The sequence below is a fragment of the Triticum aestivum genome, chromosome 3B, assembly GCF_018294505.1.
Source record: "Triticum aestivum cultivar Chinese Spring chromosome 3B, IWGSC CS RefSeq v2.1, whole genome shotgun sequence".
NCBI classification, from domain to species: Eukaryota; Viridiplantae; Streptophyta; class Magnoliopsida; order Poales; family Poaceae; genus Triticum; species Triticum aestivum.
Genome location: NC_057801.1, coordinates 43,967,905 through 43,985,289, shown reverse-complemented (window position 1 = coordinate 43,985,289; position 17,385 = coordinate 43,967,905). Strand labels below are relative to the sequence as shown.

The 17,385-nt window shown below is 43.6% G+C and overlaps 2 protein-coding genes across 2 annotated transcripts; both read left to right on the top strand.

Moving 5' to 3' along the window:
• Positions 1-10,404: 10,404 nt before the first annotated feature.
• On the top strand, positions 10,405-11,122 carry LOC123068469 (non-specific lipid-transfer protein 4.1). Its single transcript, XM_044491050.1, has one exon. The coding sequence runs from the start codon at positions 10,498-10,500 to the stop codon at positions 10,843-10,845; it is 348 nt and encodes a 115-aa protein (XP_044346985.1). The 5' UTR covers positions 10,405-10,497; the 3' UTR covers positions 10,846-11,122.
• Positions 11,123-14,029: 2,907 nt separating this feature from the next.
• Positions 14,030-14,706, top strand: LOC123068468 (non-specific lipid-transfer protein 4.1). The gene has a single exon (XM_044491049.1). The coding sequence runs from the start codon at positions 14,121-14,123 to the stop codon at positions 14,466-14,468; it is 348 nt and encodes a 115-aa protein (XP_044346984.1). The 5' UTR covers positions 14,030-14,120; the 3' UTR covers positions 14,469-14,706.
• Positions 14,707-17,385: the final 2,679 nt, after the last annotated feature.

Sequence of the window (17,385 nt, the reverse complement as noted above, 5' to 3'; positions counted from 1 at the left end):
TTGACGTCATTGTTAGTCTATGTTATCAATTACTTTTGCAGTTTTAGTAAATTTTAGTGATAGCCTTCAGCTTGGAGTACATGGACTAAATGCTTATGGTATAAAAAATAACAAGAAAGTTATGTTGTGTCACACTGAAAGTGGATAGTTGATCGTCAGCTGCTTGCCAATATCGCACAACCACATAATTTCAGTCTTTTTCCATCAAAAACTGTACTCCCTCCGACCCATAATAAGTGTCGCATCTTTGAGCTAAGGTTTAACTAACCTTAATTTAAAGCTGCGACGCTTGTTTTGGATCAGAGGCAGTAGAATTTTCCAAATCAGTTTGGTATCCGAATTTAGATAACTATCCAACTTCGGTAGGAAATATGAACTCCATATGTTTATTGAAGTTCAAATATATATATCTAATTTTATTCAAGTGATTTTTGTAAAAATGTGGCCAAAAATGTGTATCTCAGAAATTATCTCAGTGCTAAAAGTTCTAAAATTTTAGAATTTTCCGACTACAGATTGGTATGTAAGTTTCAAAATCATTTTAGCTTTGGCAGAAAATATGAACATATATTTTGATTCAAGTACAAATAGAAATATGTAAATTTACTAAAAAAAACTGGTCTAACATAGTTTTCCCGAGAAGGCCTCGGTGCAAAAAGTTACGGCGGGGCACGACAAGATGTTGTGTTTCTATTCTCTTCATAGGCACCGCGCCATTGTCTTGCAAAATATATGATTTATCATTTGGTCCTTCTTATTACCATCGCATCTCCATGACATAGGTGGTTCTCACGCCATGGAAAAAGGTGAGCTTTATAGGATAAGGGCGTCGCTGTCAAAAACTGTTTCACGGGTCTCCGTTGCACAAAATTGGGGTGTCGTAGATATTGCTAAGAGCAACTCTAGCAGACCCCGCATCCCGCCGGCCCGCAAAACGCGTTTGCAGTTCATGCAAAACAGCTTTTACGGGTCGGCTCGGGCTGGCAGAGATGCAGACCTGCTCTTTGCGCTGCTGCATCCCGCATATCATCAGCCCACAAATATCAAATACAACATAATTCAACAATCGAAAACAAACTGAATTATTTCAATCAAACATAATACAATAATCATCCGCATTAAAAATAATTATTCAAATAACTGTAGCAAATTTAAATAGTGCAATACAAAATTTGTCATGAATACAAATACAAATGAATACAAAAATAAGTCACTGCCCAGCCATTTGCCAATGGTGCTCAATGAGATCTTTCTGAAGTTGAAAATGGGTGTCTGCATTTTCAATCTCCTTGTATGTCCGAAGAAAAGCTCTAATGCCGTTTGGGTCTCTTACTAGTTTGACACGGCTACCCACATTGTCGTAAAAGAATTCTAAGTTCAATCCTCTCTCATCTTCGAGAATCATATTGTGCAGGATAACACAACATGTCATTATGTTCCTCAAGGTTTTCTTATCCCAAAAACGAGCAGGACCACGGACAATGTCAAACCTAGATTGCAAAACACCGAATGCTCTTTCAATGTCTTTTCGGGCTGCCTCTTGCACCCTTGCAAATTCACATTGTTTTTTTGTTTTGGGTTCTTTGATGCTCTCGACAAATGTGCACCAAGGAGGGTATATACCATCTGCAAGATAGTACCCCTTTGTGTATTCATGCCCATTGATAGCGTAGTTGCAAGCAGGAGCATCATCACTAGCAAGCCTAGCAAAGAAATGAGACCGTTGCAACACATTGATATCATTGAGAGTGCCCGGCATACCAAAAAAGAAATGCCAAATCCACAAATCCTCGGATGCTACGGCCTCTAGCACAATTGTTGCATCACGAGACTTGGCACAATACATTCCTTGCCAAGCCTTGGGGCAATTTTTTCAATTCCAATGCATACAATCAATACTACCCAGCATGTCAGGCCAACCTCTCCACTCATTTGATGCCATCAATTTCTTTGTGTCATCTTCATTGGTGCCCGAAGATACTCAGGAGCGAAGACACGGATGATCACTTTCGCAAATCTACGCACAGACTCAATTGTGCTATCTTCACCAATGCGAAGGTACTCATCGGCATAGTCAGCCGGAACGCCATATGCAATCACCCGCATAGCTGCATAGATTTTTTGATATGCACTAAATCCCTTTAAGCCCACAACATTTCTTCTTTGAGTAAAATACCGGCAATTTGCCTCGCAAGCTTGAACAATTTTCACAAAGAGAGATCGGCACATTCGGTACCTCCTCCGGAAGAGGTGCGGAGGATATGTAGGATTCTCCGCGAAATAGTCTTGCATCAACATCTCGTTCCCAAGATGGCGATTCCGAGGAATGCACAAACGACCGACAGTCGATCCTCGCCTCCTCTTCCGGTGCTCGTCTTCATGCTCCTTCACGGCTAGCGCCATGACTAATGTTTGATGCGGGAAGTTCGCAAGCATGCTCTCAACATCCGAGTCGTCTGAATCGTACAAATCGGATAGCAAGAACTTCTCACACGGGGTCAACTCCATCTACACGCACACCGGCGCGTCAATCTACTACACAGCTCGCAAAAATCACAAAAAAGGGACTAACCGGTGGCGGGTGATCACGGGCGGCGAAGAGGGGGTGCCCTCGGCGGTGGTCGATCCCCGACGGCGGCGGCAACGACGGGGGGCGGCTCTTCTCGCCGGATCCAGAGGTGCGGTGCAGCGGCTCGGCGCGGGAGGGTGTGGGGCGGCCCCGGGGCGCGATTCCGCCCGCAGATATGGCCGAAATCGCCGGCGGCGGGCGGGCGGAAGCAAAGGGCGGGCGGCGGCGGAAGGAGGGGGAAAGCGCACGGGCTGAAATGTCCCTCCCGCCAACTACTTCTCTCCGATGCAGGGCACCGCAGCCGCGAGGGGGAAACCCGCGTTTTCCCGGGTTGGGACGGAGAATTTCCGCGCCCCCTAAATTTTTTTGCGGGCCGGGGCGGGATGCGGGGTCTTATCGGGCAGGCTTTCCGGCCCGTGCCCGCATTTTGGCGGTTATTTTGCGGGTCGGGGTGGATGCAGGGTCTGCTAAAGTTGCTCTAAGTTCCCCATGGCTCCTACTCTTACGCTTTGAATCTGTAGGAAGATGCATCTTGGTACTCCTATCTCATTTCAAAATCACGTGCTGGTATGTTGAAGACTAGAAAGTCAATGTAAGTTGGTTTTTTAACTTTGCCCAAAGAAGTTGGGTTTTAATTCCTTGTAGCAGTACAAGGTAGGAGGTTTGTGTGAAATGAGAGAGCGGAGAAGTTTAATGACCTGCGCGGCAGAGGTGGCCGTTGGATCCATTTAATACGCCAGCTCTATTATACACATCTACAACATCGTGGCCCATTGATTTGGTCCATGCTTGCACAATGCTCTGCCGACGATTTGAGGAGCTCGATGTGCCGACCAAAACAACGTGGGTGTGTCTAGAGACGGAGGGAAAACTTCCAGAGCTGATATCATTGTAAATTTAGTTACCACTCCCTCTGTTCATAGATAAGTGTACATACAAAGTTAAAGTCCATTGAAAAGATAGAAGTACTCCAACCTCATTCCTAGTAGCGCCACTTGTGGATCAAAATACCATAGATGGGAGCGGTGCAACGCACCCATGTTCCGCTATAGGATCCGGATGCGCCAAAGCCACTTGCATAATAAAGTTGATATTTTGTAACACAGAAGCGGAATACCGGTGCACCGTGCCGTACATAATACATGGTAGATTTACTGAAAAGACATGTCTTCATGTATACCAAATTAATCATTAAAATGCAGCTCTGGATATTGCATCAATAAAGGTGATTGAACGGTGGCCCTGCATGACCACAAGCACCGTCAGATTGGTATAGTTCACTGGTCGAGCTAACCAAATTAATGCACTCAACCACTCCACAGTCGGTCATTGTGAGAGTACATGTCGTCATTCATCCGCGCTGCACACGGTAATAAACCACACTCCACTGCTTGGTCGATCAATGGACCCAACCCAACATCCAACCGTCTCCCCAATGTTTTAATACCGAAAAAGGCTTTCGCCCCGCTTTATAGATAAAGCAATGACCAACAACATCCAGGTACAGACGCAGACCACCACAACACATGCACACACCCAAGGCGGGATACATAGGCGCTGAGCGCAGCAACACGACCCCTAGCACTACTCGAGCACCCGGGACTCCACCAGTGAACACGCCACCACGAAGAGATACAGCCGCATACGACGAACTGTGGGCTCCAAGACGGTGCCTTCAGGAAGGGTACGACACGGCAGCGTCGCCACCGCCTGATCCGAGGATCAAGGTTTCCCCCGGAGCCACACGACAGACAATGAGAGCCGCGACGACGCCTTCAAGAAGGGAACGAGCTACGCCGCCGCCGGTCTGTCCGAAGAAAGAGCAGGTTTTCACCCCGGCCAATACTCACTACCATCGAACACCGCACCCCGACAACCAGGCCGCCCACACGGCCATGACCACCGGGCAGCACCAAGCGACGGGCTCTGCCCGTGAGCACCGCGCAACCACCACCAGGGCCGCCGCCCCGGAATCCAAGACCTAGGAACCACCACAACCGACACCCGCCGCTACCTCAAGGGAAGAGACGATCGGATCCCAGGGCACACAAGTCCATCGATTCGTCCTACAGCACCGGGCGCGAGACTAGCTTGGTCCTGCTGCCGGGCGCGAGACGAGCTCGGTCCTGCTGCCGGGCGCGAGATAGTAACGGTCATTGTGTCATTCCCATCGTTTTTACCGTAAACGGGCATAAAAAATTCAAAAAAAATCAAAAAATTGGGAAACCTTTGCATTGTGTCATTATATGTGGCTAAGTTCCCAGGAAAAATAATAAACTTGTAATACGACAATTATTTTTAAAAAGTGTTCTCAAAAACAAGCTATCACGTGTGGAGATCAATGGCTTTCAAGCCAAATGATCAATCTTATAGCCACATTCATGGCATAGTTTGTTCAAATGATCTCATATTGTGCACAAGGGTGCATATTGGAATGGCAAACAATGTTGCCTAAGGAAGTTTTCTTTTTCTTTGGACGAAAGAACCATTTTCCATTTTTCGAGTGCCCAGAAGGAGGTTTTTTTGTGAAGGACCTCCCAAATAATTGTTGCAAAATTGGACTAAATCATTTCTCTAAAATACTAGGCCATTTTTAATGCACAATTGACCAAATGGTTGGGTGTCAAAAGTTTTGATCCACCTCTGGTGAAAAAGACAAATTCCCGCCGATTCAGGTGGAAGTGGGTCAAATTTGAACTGCAGCTGCCTCGTAGTTTGCTCTTTGTTTTTTCCAAAATTCATTTCTAGGTACATAAGTATATATTTAATCAGAGAAACACCAAAAAAAATTCCAAGATTCAACCACTAGCTAGGAACAGTCATTCCCGCCGTTTTGACTGCATTTTGAAACGGGCATAAAAAATTCAAAAAAAAACAAAAAATTGGAAAACCTTCGCATTGTGTCATTATATGTGGCCAAGTTCCCAAGAAAAATAATAAACTTGTAATACGGCAATTATTTTAAAAAAGTGTTATCGGAAACGAGCTATCACGTGTGGAGATCAATGGCTTTCAAGCCAAATGATCAAACTTATGGCCAAATTCATGGCATAGTTTGTTCAAATGATGTTATATTATGCACAAGGGTGCATATTGGAATGGCAAACAGTGCTTCCTAAGGAAGTTTCCTTTTTCTTTGGACGAAAGAACTATTTTCCATTTTTCGAGTGCCCAAAAGGAGGTTTTTTTGTGAAGGACCTCCCAAATAATTGTTGCAAAATTGGACCAAATCATTTTTCTAAAATACTAGGACATATTTAATTCACAATTGACCAAATGGTTGGGTGTCAAAAGTTTTGATCCACCTCTGGTGAAAAAGACAAATTCCCGCTGATTCAACTGGAAGCGGGTCAAATTTGAACTGTAGTTGCCACGTAGTTTGCTCTTTATTTTTTTCTAAAAATCATTTCTAGGTACATAAGGATCTATTTAATCAGAGAAACACCAAAAAAATTCCAAGATTCAACCACTAGCTAGGAACGGTCATTCCCGCCGTTTTGACCGCATTTTGAAACGGGCATAAAAAATTCAAAAAAATCAAAAAATTGGAAAACCTTCGCATTGTGTCATTATATGTGACCAAGTTTCCATGAAAAATAATAAACTTGTAACAAGGTAATTATTTTAAAAAAGTGTTCTCAGAAATGAGCTATCAAGTGTGAAGATTCATGGCTTTCCAGCCAAATGATCAATCTTATGGCCACATTCATGTCATAGTTTGTTCAAATGATCTAATATTGTGCACAAGGATGCATCTTGGAATTCCAAACAATGTTTCCTACGGGAGTTTTCATTCACTTTGCACGGAAAATTCATTTTCCATTTTCCGAGTGCCCGAAATGAGTTTTTTTTTTGTGAAGGACCAACCATATATTTGTTGCAAAATTGGACCTAATAAATTTTATTAAATACTAGGCCATATTTAATGCACAATTGACAAAATGGTTGGGTGTCAAAAGTTTTGATCCACCTCGATTCAGCTGGTTGGGTGAAGAAGATAAATTCCCGTCGATTCAGCTGGAAGCGGGTCAAATTTGAACTGCAGCTGCCTCATAGTTTGCTCTTTATTTCTTCCAAAAATAATTTCTAGGTAAATAAGTATCTATTTAATCAGAAATACATGGTTTGATGGCGAGACATCGAGGTTTGGACGGTGGCAAAGGGCCCCAACTCTAGAGCGCGTAAGCTCGCATGGCCGCCGCATGGTCACCGCGTGACCGTGGCGTTGCCATGTGTTCTGGGCGGCCTAAGCATGTCTAGTGGGTTGGGCACTCAACAGGTAGGTGCTAGGAAGAAAATTACAACATAACATCCTCACGAGGAGACCGATCGATGCTCAAACATGAATTAGCAGCCAAGTGTTTGATTAGCGGTACGGGAAATGTACATGGCTAATGGGCGTGAGTTTTGGCTGAGGATGATCAGTTACTAAGAAGACCGTCTTCACAAATTTTCAGCTCAAAAGGAGGAGCCTAGGTGGTACTTGCTTTGCAAACTACCACACTGGACATAACTACAAATGTCGAAGCTCGGTTCAAAATAATGAATGGATTGAGCTAACATTTGGTGGAGGATGGTTATTTGGGCATAGGAAAGCACTGTAGAAACTGGAAACTATTTGGACATGCCAAAGTGGTACTTCCTTCACAAACTGCTACTCTGAACAAAATAGGAAAATGAATATTGTTGAGTTATTTTTGAACTAGGAAAGGAAGGTTTTTGACATATTTGATGAAGATATGATCCAAACAATTTATGAGAATTATTTGGGAATTTTTGGAATAACAGAAATATAGGTTACTTCACAACCTAGAGCAAAAATTGACACATGGACATGACGCATAGGCAAAACTGATGAGATGGCACCTAGTCATCACAACCCACCACAATCTACAAGGCTATGGCCATCTATATTGGTCGTTAACAACTAGAAATAAGGCAGCGGACCAGCCTTGTTTGCTTTGTGACCATTTCGTGTAAGGAAATTACGACCTTTCTGAACAAAATGGTCGCAATGGTTTAGGGTTTGGAGCCCCCCGAATAGCTTTTGACCAATTGGTCTCAAATGGTCATAGATCTATGACCAATTCTTCCAGGGTCACTGACAGAAGGTCATTAGTTGACATATTTCTTGTAGTGGTGCATCAAGAGCGCTCCCGGTGGGCTCAACGCTGGCAACGCCGCCGACATTCCCTCCAAGTGTGGCGTCAACATCCCCTACGCCATCAGCTCTTCCGTCGACTGCTCTAAGATTTGCTGATCAACCAATGGTCACCATGTGTATGTTGAGGTCACACACACACACACACACACACACACACACACACACAGACACACACACACACGAATAAAAGCCTTCGTATTATCTCATGGAGGAGGAGGTGGCGGATGAGGAGGAGGATGAAGAGGAGCAAGTGGGGCAGGAGGAGGAGGAGAAGGAGGAGGGGGAGCAGCTGTCGAAAGCAGAGCCCGTGAAGAAGGAAGCAGTGGAGCCAGAGGGGAGTAGATGGAGGTGTGGCTGTCTGCGTGCTTCGCCGTGCCGGATGCCAAGGTGGAGTACGAGGCCGCCCAAGCGATGGAGATGGTAGAACAGACCGCCGTCCATGATTCCATCTAGGACGAGGTCTATGTCGAGGCTAACCGACAGTTCATCGGAATAAAACAGGCGGCGATGGAAGCACTGTTCATCGAATTGGACGGGAAGGCGGAGGTGGAGGAGGGGACAGAGTCTTCACACGCGCAGGAGCTACCGCACTTTCCCATCTACCTAGCCCCAGGCAAGGAGACCGTCAACATCTTCCACAATAGTTCTTTTAGCTATGTACGTAGTACATAGGTTTTTATTTACATGGCTGTGCTATTTGGGTACGGAGGTACGAAATTTGAGTTTTGTGGTTGTGGCGGACGTTTTTGGTGTGCTGTCTGGTCACTCTCCGCGGATGCGTCCGCGGGTGTTTTGGGGGTCTGCTTAGTGTGTTTGTGGTTGGAGATGCTCTAATGATGCATCCATCGACAGTAGTAAATCACCATGAGACATCCTGCTACATTGACGGATGAGGCACTTACCATTAAAAAAAAGCCGAGTGGACTATGGCACTGAGTACTTGCACAGAGGCAAATTAACATCTATTCACTCCAGGTGAACCACGGGGACATTGACATTTGGTGCTGAATTACAAGTCTCCCAAGTGCACATTTTTGCTTTGTGGTAATTTAGAATGTGTATTTGTAAAACAACTGAAAATATATTAACTAAGAATATATTTATACATGCATTTAGATCGAATATCGTCCGGTTTCGTACCAACTTAGTTGCATTGATATATTACTAGAGTTAACGTGGAACGATCAATTTCGTTTCTGAAGGTGGTGCACACACGAAAAAGACAGGCAAGCGTATCTTGTGAGGAAATAAGAGATAGTGTTCCTTTGTTTTCTCTTAGAACAAGACTGGCAATGGCATTCCCCACAAATAAATTGTAACAACAACAACAACAACAACAATAATAATGACTATAATAGTAACGACGACCAAGAAGATGATGGACATCAAGGTCTTAACATGAACATGTGTCCTTTTGTGTTTTTGAGTTGCTAGAATCGTGGGATCACCTTCGGATAAAACATGCATGATGTACAAATAAAAATTCGGAATGTAGCTCTGAATATGGTACCAATGAATGTTAAGCTGTGATATTGGGACCAAGTAAGGCAAGGTAGATGATCCCCAGGCATGCTTGACCACATGCACAACTAGATTGATATAGTTCACTTGTCGAGCTCATCATAATTAATGCACTCAACTACCGAAATCACTGATGAAGGAGTACTCTTTGTAAATGTCACTCACACCTTCCCATGGTGCAACATGTGTTGAACTGCATGTGCGCCACTTGTCGGAACCAGGGATTTTTCCTTTTTCGTAGATTTTTTATTCAAAATGTTTTATCTCTCAACCATGTGTCCAAATCCTGAACCATTTCACCGTTGGATTCCTCACATCGAGATCTTCAAAACTAGATCGTATGTTGATAGGTTTCGACGACCTTTTTTTCACGAAAAAATCGGACGAAAAAACCCCAAACCGAGACCACGGTTTTCCCTTTCCAAGAGCATGACCAAGCTTCTCGCGGAAGCAAATCCGCACCTCCACGAGAACTAAATTAGTGCCTCTCGTGGAAGGAAAAGAACATATTTTGTCTTTCTTGAGATGCATGGCCGTGCTTGTTGTGGAAGCAAATCCGTGCCTCCACGAGAAGTAAATTAGTGCCTCTCATGGTCAAAAAAATCCATGATTTTTCCCTCTCACATAACAAATTCATGACTCCACAAAAAGTAAATCAGTACCTCTTGTGGATGGAAAAAACATTTTTTTCCCTTTTCCGAGATGCACGGCTGTGCTTCTATTGGAAGCAAATCCGGTTTCCGCTTGCAGGCTGAGCTATTGGATTCGGTAGGCCAGAGCGTATTTTGGGGAAAAATGATGACGTACGTATATGCACAGTTCAATGGTCGTGCTCACCATCATAGATGCACTGAACTACTCCATGGTCGGCCACTATATGACTGCGTACATGTCTTAGTCTGATAATTAATCTGCTGTGCTAATCAACCACATTCCACCGCTAGAACGCCTGGATGTAGTGCTTGGTCCATCCATCGGCCTAACCAAACGGTAACAACCAATCATCTCCTAAATGCATTAACACCCATAAATCAATTCCAACATCCAACAACCTAAATTCATGCATTTGCTGGTATCAATTGAATTGGCACACGTAGACACAATACTCGACACCAAGAAGCCCTATTTAAGCCCATGCATCCCCACGAAACTCCTCACCATTACAATCACTTAGCAAATCTAGCTATTTCATCATCTCTGCCTGAGCTCACCACCACTACTAGCGCTAGCTAGCTTGATCGTGATGGCCCATTCTGCTGTTGCTCAGGTCGTGCTCGTCGCCGTGGTGGCCGCTATGCTCCTCGCAGCCACGGAGGCGGCCGTATCGTGCGGTCAGGTGAGCTCTGCCTTGAGCCCCTGCATCTCCTATGCACGCGGCAACGGCGCCAACCCGTCTGCGGCCTGCTGCAGCGGCGTTAGGAGTCTAGCCAGCTCAGCCCGGAGCACCGCTGACAAGCAAGCGGCGTGCAAGTGTATCAAGAGCGCTGCTGCTGGGCTCAACGCTGGCAAGGCCGCGGGCATCCCCACAAAGTGCGGCGTTAGCGTTCCCTACACCATCAGCTCTTCGGTCGACTGCTCTAAGATTCGCTGATCGAGCACTTGCTGCCATCGCTGTTGCCATCGTCCCCTGCACCATCGTTGCTGGATCTACGCTTAGTATGTTGAGGTCACACACACGCACACACACATATATATATGAATAAATGCTCTCATATTATCTCACTGCGTGAGAGAGAGAGGAGTACGTACGTCAAGCAGCTCTGCATGGCCGGCCCGAGTTTGGTTGTTCCTCCACTCCCCGAGTATGCTGTACTTTGTACCATGTGTAATTTTGATATATGGATTGTATACTCAGCTGATCAGCTCTACTTGCGTGCGCATGTTATTCAGCACTTTTGATATATGCAAGACTGGGAAAGCATTCGATTCCAGTTTGTTGCTCCAAGCAAGACGTAGGAATGAACCCCAACAATTTACTAGGAATGGGACTATGGCATTTCAGTCATTTTTTGGTTCCTCAACAAAACACACCCTAAAACTGTTTGTTATATATTTGTAATTTGTAATGATGGATCGAATCACAGTAATAAACCGGCGTTCTGACAGGGTATGACATAACAAAGCTTAGTGGACTACGGCACTAAATACTTGCACAAATAGAAAGTTAATATCTACTTTTCACTACAGGTGGACCATGTGAATAATAGAATTTTCTCCTTATTTACAGGAGGCGCACGGATGGACATATTCTCTCCATGCTAATTTGAGTCAGGTGTTTGAATTTTTCCAAAAATATACTATACCTTAAATATATTTATATATAAGCATTTATACTGAAGTTTGACCTTTTTCATCTCAACATAGCTCGATCTGTAATGGCTTCAGTAACCGTGGGATGATCAATTATCTTTTTCTATGTTGTATCCTCATCCACATGAAAAAAAGAGACAATCATGGGTAACTTTTCAGGGAAAAAAAGATGATGCTTATTTAGTTTATGAAAAACAGTTTTGACGATGACTTTCCCCACGATGACGGTTGGTAAAGCCTTTAACTATAATATGTTGTTTTTGTGTTTTTGAATTGACAGAATCGCAAGATCAGTTCAGGAAAGAAATAATGTAATGTGACCAAAATAAGCAAACATAACTTGCGGCAATAAACAATTTTTTTTCATTTCCTGATTGAGAGATTTATTCACTGCCTGCATTGCAACTATAAGTTGCACGGATTTTTCTTATTGTTTCAAGCATTTTAGATTGGATATTAAAAACTTTAATCAGACACTGTTTGAATATTACAAAATTGATGTCATTGTAAGTCTATGTTATCAATTACTTTTGCAGTTTTAGTAAATTTTAGTGATAGCCTTCAGCTTGGAGTACGTGGACTAAATGCTTATGGTATGAAAAATAACAAGAAAGTTATGTTGTGTCACATTGAAAGTGGATAGTTGATCGTCAGCTGCTTGCCAATATCGCACAACCACATAATTTCAGTCTTTTTCCATCAAAAACTGTACTCCCTCCGACCCATAATAAGTGTCGCATCTTTGAGCTAAGGTTTAACTAACCTTAATTTAAAGCTGCGATACTTGTTTTGGATCAGAGGCAGTAGAATTTACCAAATACAGTTTGGTATCCGAATTTAGATAACTATTCATCTTCGGTAGCAAATATGAACTCCATATGTTTATTGAAGTTCAAACAGATATATCTAATTTTATTCAAGTGATTTTAGTAAAAATGTGGCCGAAAATGTGTATCTCAGGGCTAAAAGTTCTAAAATTTTAGTATTTTCCGAATACAGATTGGTATGTAAATTTTGATATCATTTTAGCTTTGGCAGAAAATATGAACATATATTTCGATTGAAGTACAAATAGAAATATGTAAATTTACTAAAAAAAACTGGTCTAACATATTTTTCCATAGAAGGCCTCGGTGCCAAAACTTACGGCGGGGCACGACAAGATGTTTGGTTTCTATTCTCTTCATAGGCACCGCGCCATTGTCTTGCAAAATGTATGATTTATCATTTGGTCCGCCTTATTACCATCGCATCTCCATCACATACGTGGTTCTCAGGCCAAGGAAAAAGGTGAGCTTTATAGGATAAGGGCGTAGCGGTCAAAAACTGTTTCACGAGTCTCCGTTGCCCAAATTTGGGGTGTCGTAGATATTGCTAAGTTCCCCATGGCTCCTACTAGTACACTTTGAATCTATAGGAAGATGCATCCCGGGCTGGTATATTGAAGACTAGAAAGTCGATGTAAGTTGGTTTTTTAACTTTGCCCAAAGAAGTTGGGTTTTAATTCCTTGTAGCAGTACAAGGTAGGAGGTGTGTGTGAAATGAGAGAGCGGAGAAGTTTAATGACCTGCGCGGCAGAGGTGGCCGTTGGATCCATTTAATACGCCAGCGCTATTATACACATCTACAACATCGTGGCCCATTGATTTGGTCCATGCTTGCACAATGCTCTGCCGACGATTTGAGGAGCTCGATGTGCCGACCAAAACAACGTGGGTGTGTCTAGAGACGGAGGGAAAACTTCCAGAGCTGATAGCATTGTAAATTTCGTTACCACTCCCTATGTTCATGGATAAGTATACATACAAATTTAAAGTCCATTGAAAAGATAGAAGTACTCCAACCTCATTCCTAGTAGCGCCACTTGTGGATCAAAAGACCATAGATGGGAGCGGTGCAACGCACCCATATTCCGCTATAGGATCCGGATGCGCCAAAGTCATTTGCATAATAAAGTCGATATTTTATAACACAGAAGCGGAATATAGGTGCACCGTGCCATACATAATACATGGTAGATTTACCCAAAAGACATGTCTTCATATAAACCAAATTAATCATTAAAATGCAGTCCTGAATATTGCATCAATGAAGGTGATTGAACGGTGGCCCTGCACGAGCAAACCAAATTAATGCACTCAACCACTCCACAGTCGATCATTGTAGGAGTACATGTCGTTATTAATCTGCGCTGCACACGCTAATGAACCACACTGCATCGCTAGGTACGCATGCTTGGTCGATCAATGGGCCCAACCCAACATCCAACCGTCTCCCAAATGCTTTAATATACCCAGCAACCTAATCCAACATCCAGCGACAAACATTTATGCATTGGCTCACACCAATCGAATTTATCCCTGTGGACGCAATACTTGCCACAATAATAGTGTACAGTTTACTTACTACAAATGGTATCACATGTTGGTTAGCAGCTCTATTTAAGCCCATGCACACCCTACGAAACACCTCACCGGTACAATCACTTAGCAAATCTAGCCCATCTCACCATCTCCAGCTGAGCTCAACACCACTTCTACTGCAAACTCGATAGGGATGGCCCGCGGTGCAGCTACTCAGCTCGTGCTGGTCGCCATGGTGGCCGCTATGCTCCTCGTAGCCTGCGATGCGGCGATATCCTGCGGTCAGGTGACCTCTGCCTTGAGCCCCTGCATCTCCTATGCACGCGGCAACGGCGCCAACCCGCCTGCGGCCTGCTGCAGCGGCGTCAGGAGTCTGGCCGGTGCAGCCCGGAGCACCGCTGACAAGCAAGCAGCGTGCAAGTGCATCAAGAGCGCTGCTGGTGGGCTCAACGCTGGCAAGGCCGCCGGCATCCCTTCAAAGTGCGGCGTCAGCGTCCCCTACGCCATCAGCTCATCTGTGGACTGTTCTAAGATTCGTTGATCGACCACTTCTTCTCATCGTCGCTGCATATAGCTCCAGCGATCTACGCTGAGTACGTTGAGGTCATACACATACATATACATATATATGAATAAGTGCTCTCATATTATCTCACTGCGTGACAGCGAGAGGAGTACCTACGTCCGGCCGGCCAGCTCTGAATGGCAGGCCACACTGTTATATTGATGTTTGGTTGTTCCTTCACCCTTTTGAGAGGACTCATGGGTTTGTTCTTCTTTGTACCGTGTGCACTTTTGATATATGGATCTTACACTAGTAGAAAAACACCTAATAGTCCCGGTTTTTAGTAACGGGCCGTTACTAACACCTCCACCCATTAGTCCCGGTTCAAACAAGAACCGGGACTAATGTGCCTCCACGTGACTCTGTGCGCCGAGCCCAGTCAGGGGGCCTTTGGTCCCGGTTGGTGGCACCAACCGGGACCAAAAGTCCATATTTTTTTTGGGAAAGTGGCTGCTTTAGGGGTTTTGGGGGTTATTTTTAGGTTGTTATATTAGCTAGCTAATAGAGAGAAGTGTCCTCTCTTATATCTTCGTCCTTGGTTTACCAACGCTGCTGCTATATATGTTCATTTTACCCGCTGATATAATAACTCATGCATGCTCGCATAAATCAGCATATATAATAATAAGTACTCGTCCTACTAATCATGCATCATCATACAACTTCTACTCGTTATTAATAATAAGTCATACGATCATCATCCTCATAGTCATCGAACCCAACCCTACATAATTGTTCTTAACACATGATCACCAGTATCAGGTAGGACCTAAACACCCTTAAGGTAAAATAGCATAAAATAATATAGACCCTGACTCTCCATTATGAAGAATGGCGATCATCCTGTCTCCAATTTTTGCCCTTCGCTGAATGTTGCTTCCAAGAAGCTCCTTACGACTGTCCATACATTTTTTCCATTCTTTGATTGTCATGTCTCCACTTCTATTAGAAACCCGGTATGGACAGTTTAGATTCGTAGGAAGACCTGGTTGTATGTTCAAAACATAAAGGCTACCGTGTGTATACATCAGATGAGGCACACAATCATTCGGGATTATCTGTTGAAAAACATAGTAATAACTTCGTAGTTAGCAATGATATGATGTACTAGTTTTAGAAGTGTGTAAAAAGATGCACGGATGTCGTAATAGTAAAAAATCTTACCAGGGTATCTCCATGATGGTTACCGTAGTTCAACACGTGCACTAGTGGCACGTATTGACCATAATGTCGAGGAGTTCGATTGTAGACGTTGTAATTCTCAAGATCAGTACAAAATGCAACCAGATGATTTTTCTCCTGATAAGTTAGTTCGGAGCCTTTGGTGTAGTAGGTTTTGTCTACCATCTTCCACACATTCTTTGAAGAATGAAAATAAGTTGTCAATGGAGAATAAGTTGTCAACTATTTTGAAATAAACAATATAAATTACTTAATAACTATGTTAACCTCGCATGGGGAAAGAATTGGAGGTGTATCCACAAGGACAAAAATCGTAGGTCTCTCTTGCTCGATTGTAGGATCACCAAGATCCATGGTAACAAGCATACCCTCATCAAAACCATACATCTTGCAAAGTGCTTCCCAATTTTTGCAACCAAAATGGGTTACACTCTGAGCATTGTACAGCTTTACTTGAAAATACACACCATGATGGGTACTTAGGATAATTTTTTTGGTTTCGAAACTTTCATGGTCTTTAAAACCCCTCCTCTCCAAGACATAGCGTCTTGCAAAGCATGGGATAAGCTAGTCGAATTGGAAAAGATAAAAAAAATTTCATGATTAAAATAGTTGAAGTCATGAGTAATTATGAAAAAAAACTATTATTGTCGGTTGCGTACCGTATGAACATCGAAGGTCTCCTCGAGCTTAATGCTGAAGCGACGATCTTCGTCCAGCTCAATGAACCTGTCGCAGATACCTCGGTTGTCGTGGCACCAGTCGCACTCCCCCGGGTGGTTTTAGTCGTCCGATGAGTACAACATTTCCGGCCTACGTTCATAATTCAAATATTAAACTACATCATTATTATTAATCACGGGTTGACTATCGATGATCGATGTACGTAGCTCCTCCTTTCATTCCCGAATGCATTATTATATCAAATTGTCTAGCACATGGGAATGAAGGAGAACTTATCCAATATGAGCATTCAATAAGCAAAACCAAATTATAAAATAAGCAAAACAAAATCATAAAATAAAGTATAGTATTCAAATTAGCATGCATTCAATAATTATAAGCAAAAGTACATCATCTCTTGGTGTCCGTACATCGTTGAATATTATCACTAATACAACTAGAACCGTAGCGCCCGACGGGTATCGACGCAGGCGGTGGACACCCAAAGATAAGGAACCATCACAGGATCATAGCTCCAGTGAGATCCCTGAAGAACCTGCCAGGTATTGTCGAACCTGCCCTCTAATGCAACCATATAGCGACGGACGTGCTCGTCCTCCTCGCTGACACGATGACGTACGACCTTCGTGGTGTCCGGATGCCTCACCACCATCACTAGCCCACGCGACCGCCACCAAACAAGGATCGGGTGAACAACGGGCTGCCTCCTCACCAACCTACGTCCCCCGGAAGGTAGCACCTCCCAATACCAGCCCGGCGGAGTCCAGTCCCGAACATGGCCCTGATCAAGCAGGCCTCCACCGCCGAGTCGACGACGACGAGGATGCGGGATAGGCATCGCCGACTTCGATGCGGAAACTACTTCTATATATAGTTAAATAAAAGTAGTTTTATTAATTAAATCAACTATCTAGTTCAACTACTAAGCACTTACTATAAATAAATAAGTAGTATTTACTAAAAACAAACTACGTCTATATATAGTAAAATAAATTAGTTTATTAAATCAACTAGCTAGATCAACTAT

Coding starts and splice junctions, on each gene's coding strand:
- LOC123068468 (XM_044491049.1), top strand. CDS start 14,121: ATGGCCCGCGGTGCAGCTACTCAGCTCGTGCTGGTCGCCATGGTGGCC.
- LOC123068469 (XM_044491050.1), top strand. CDS start 10,498: ATGGCCCATTCTGCTGTTGCTCAGGTCGTGCTCGTCGCCGTGGTGGCC.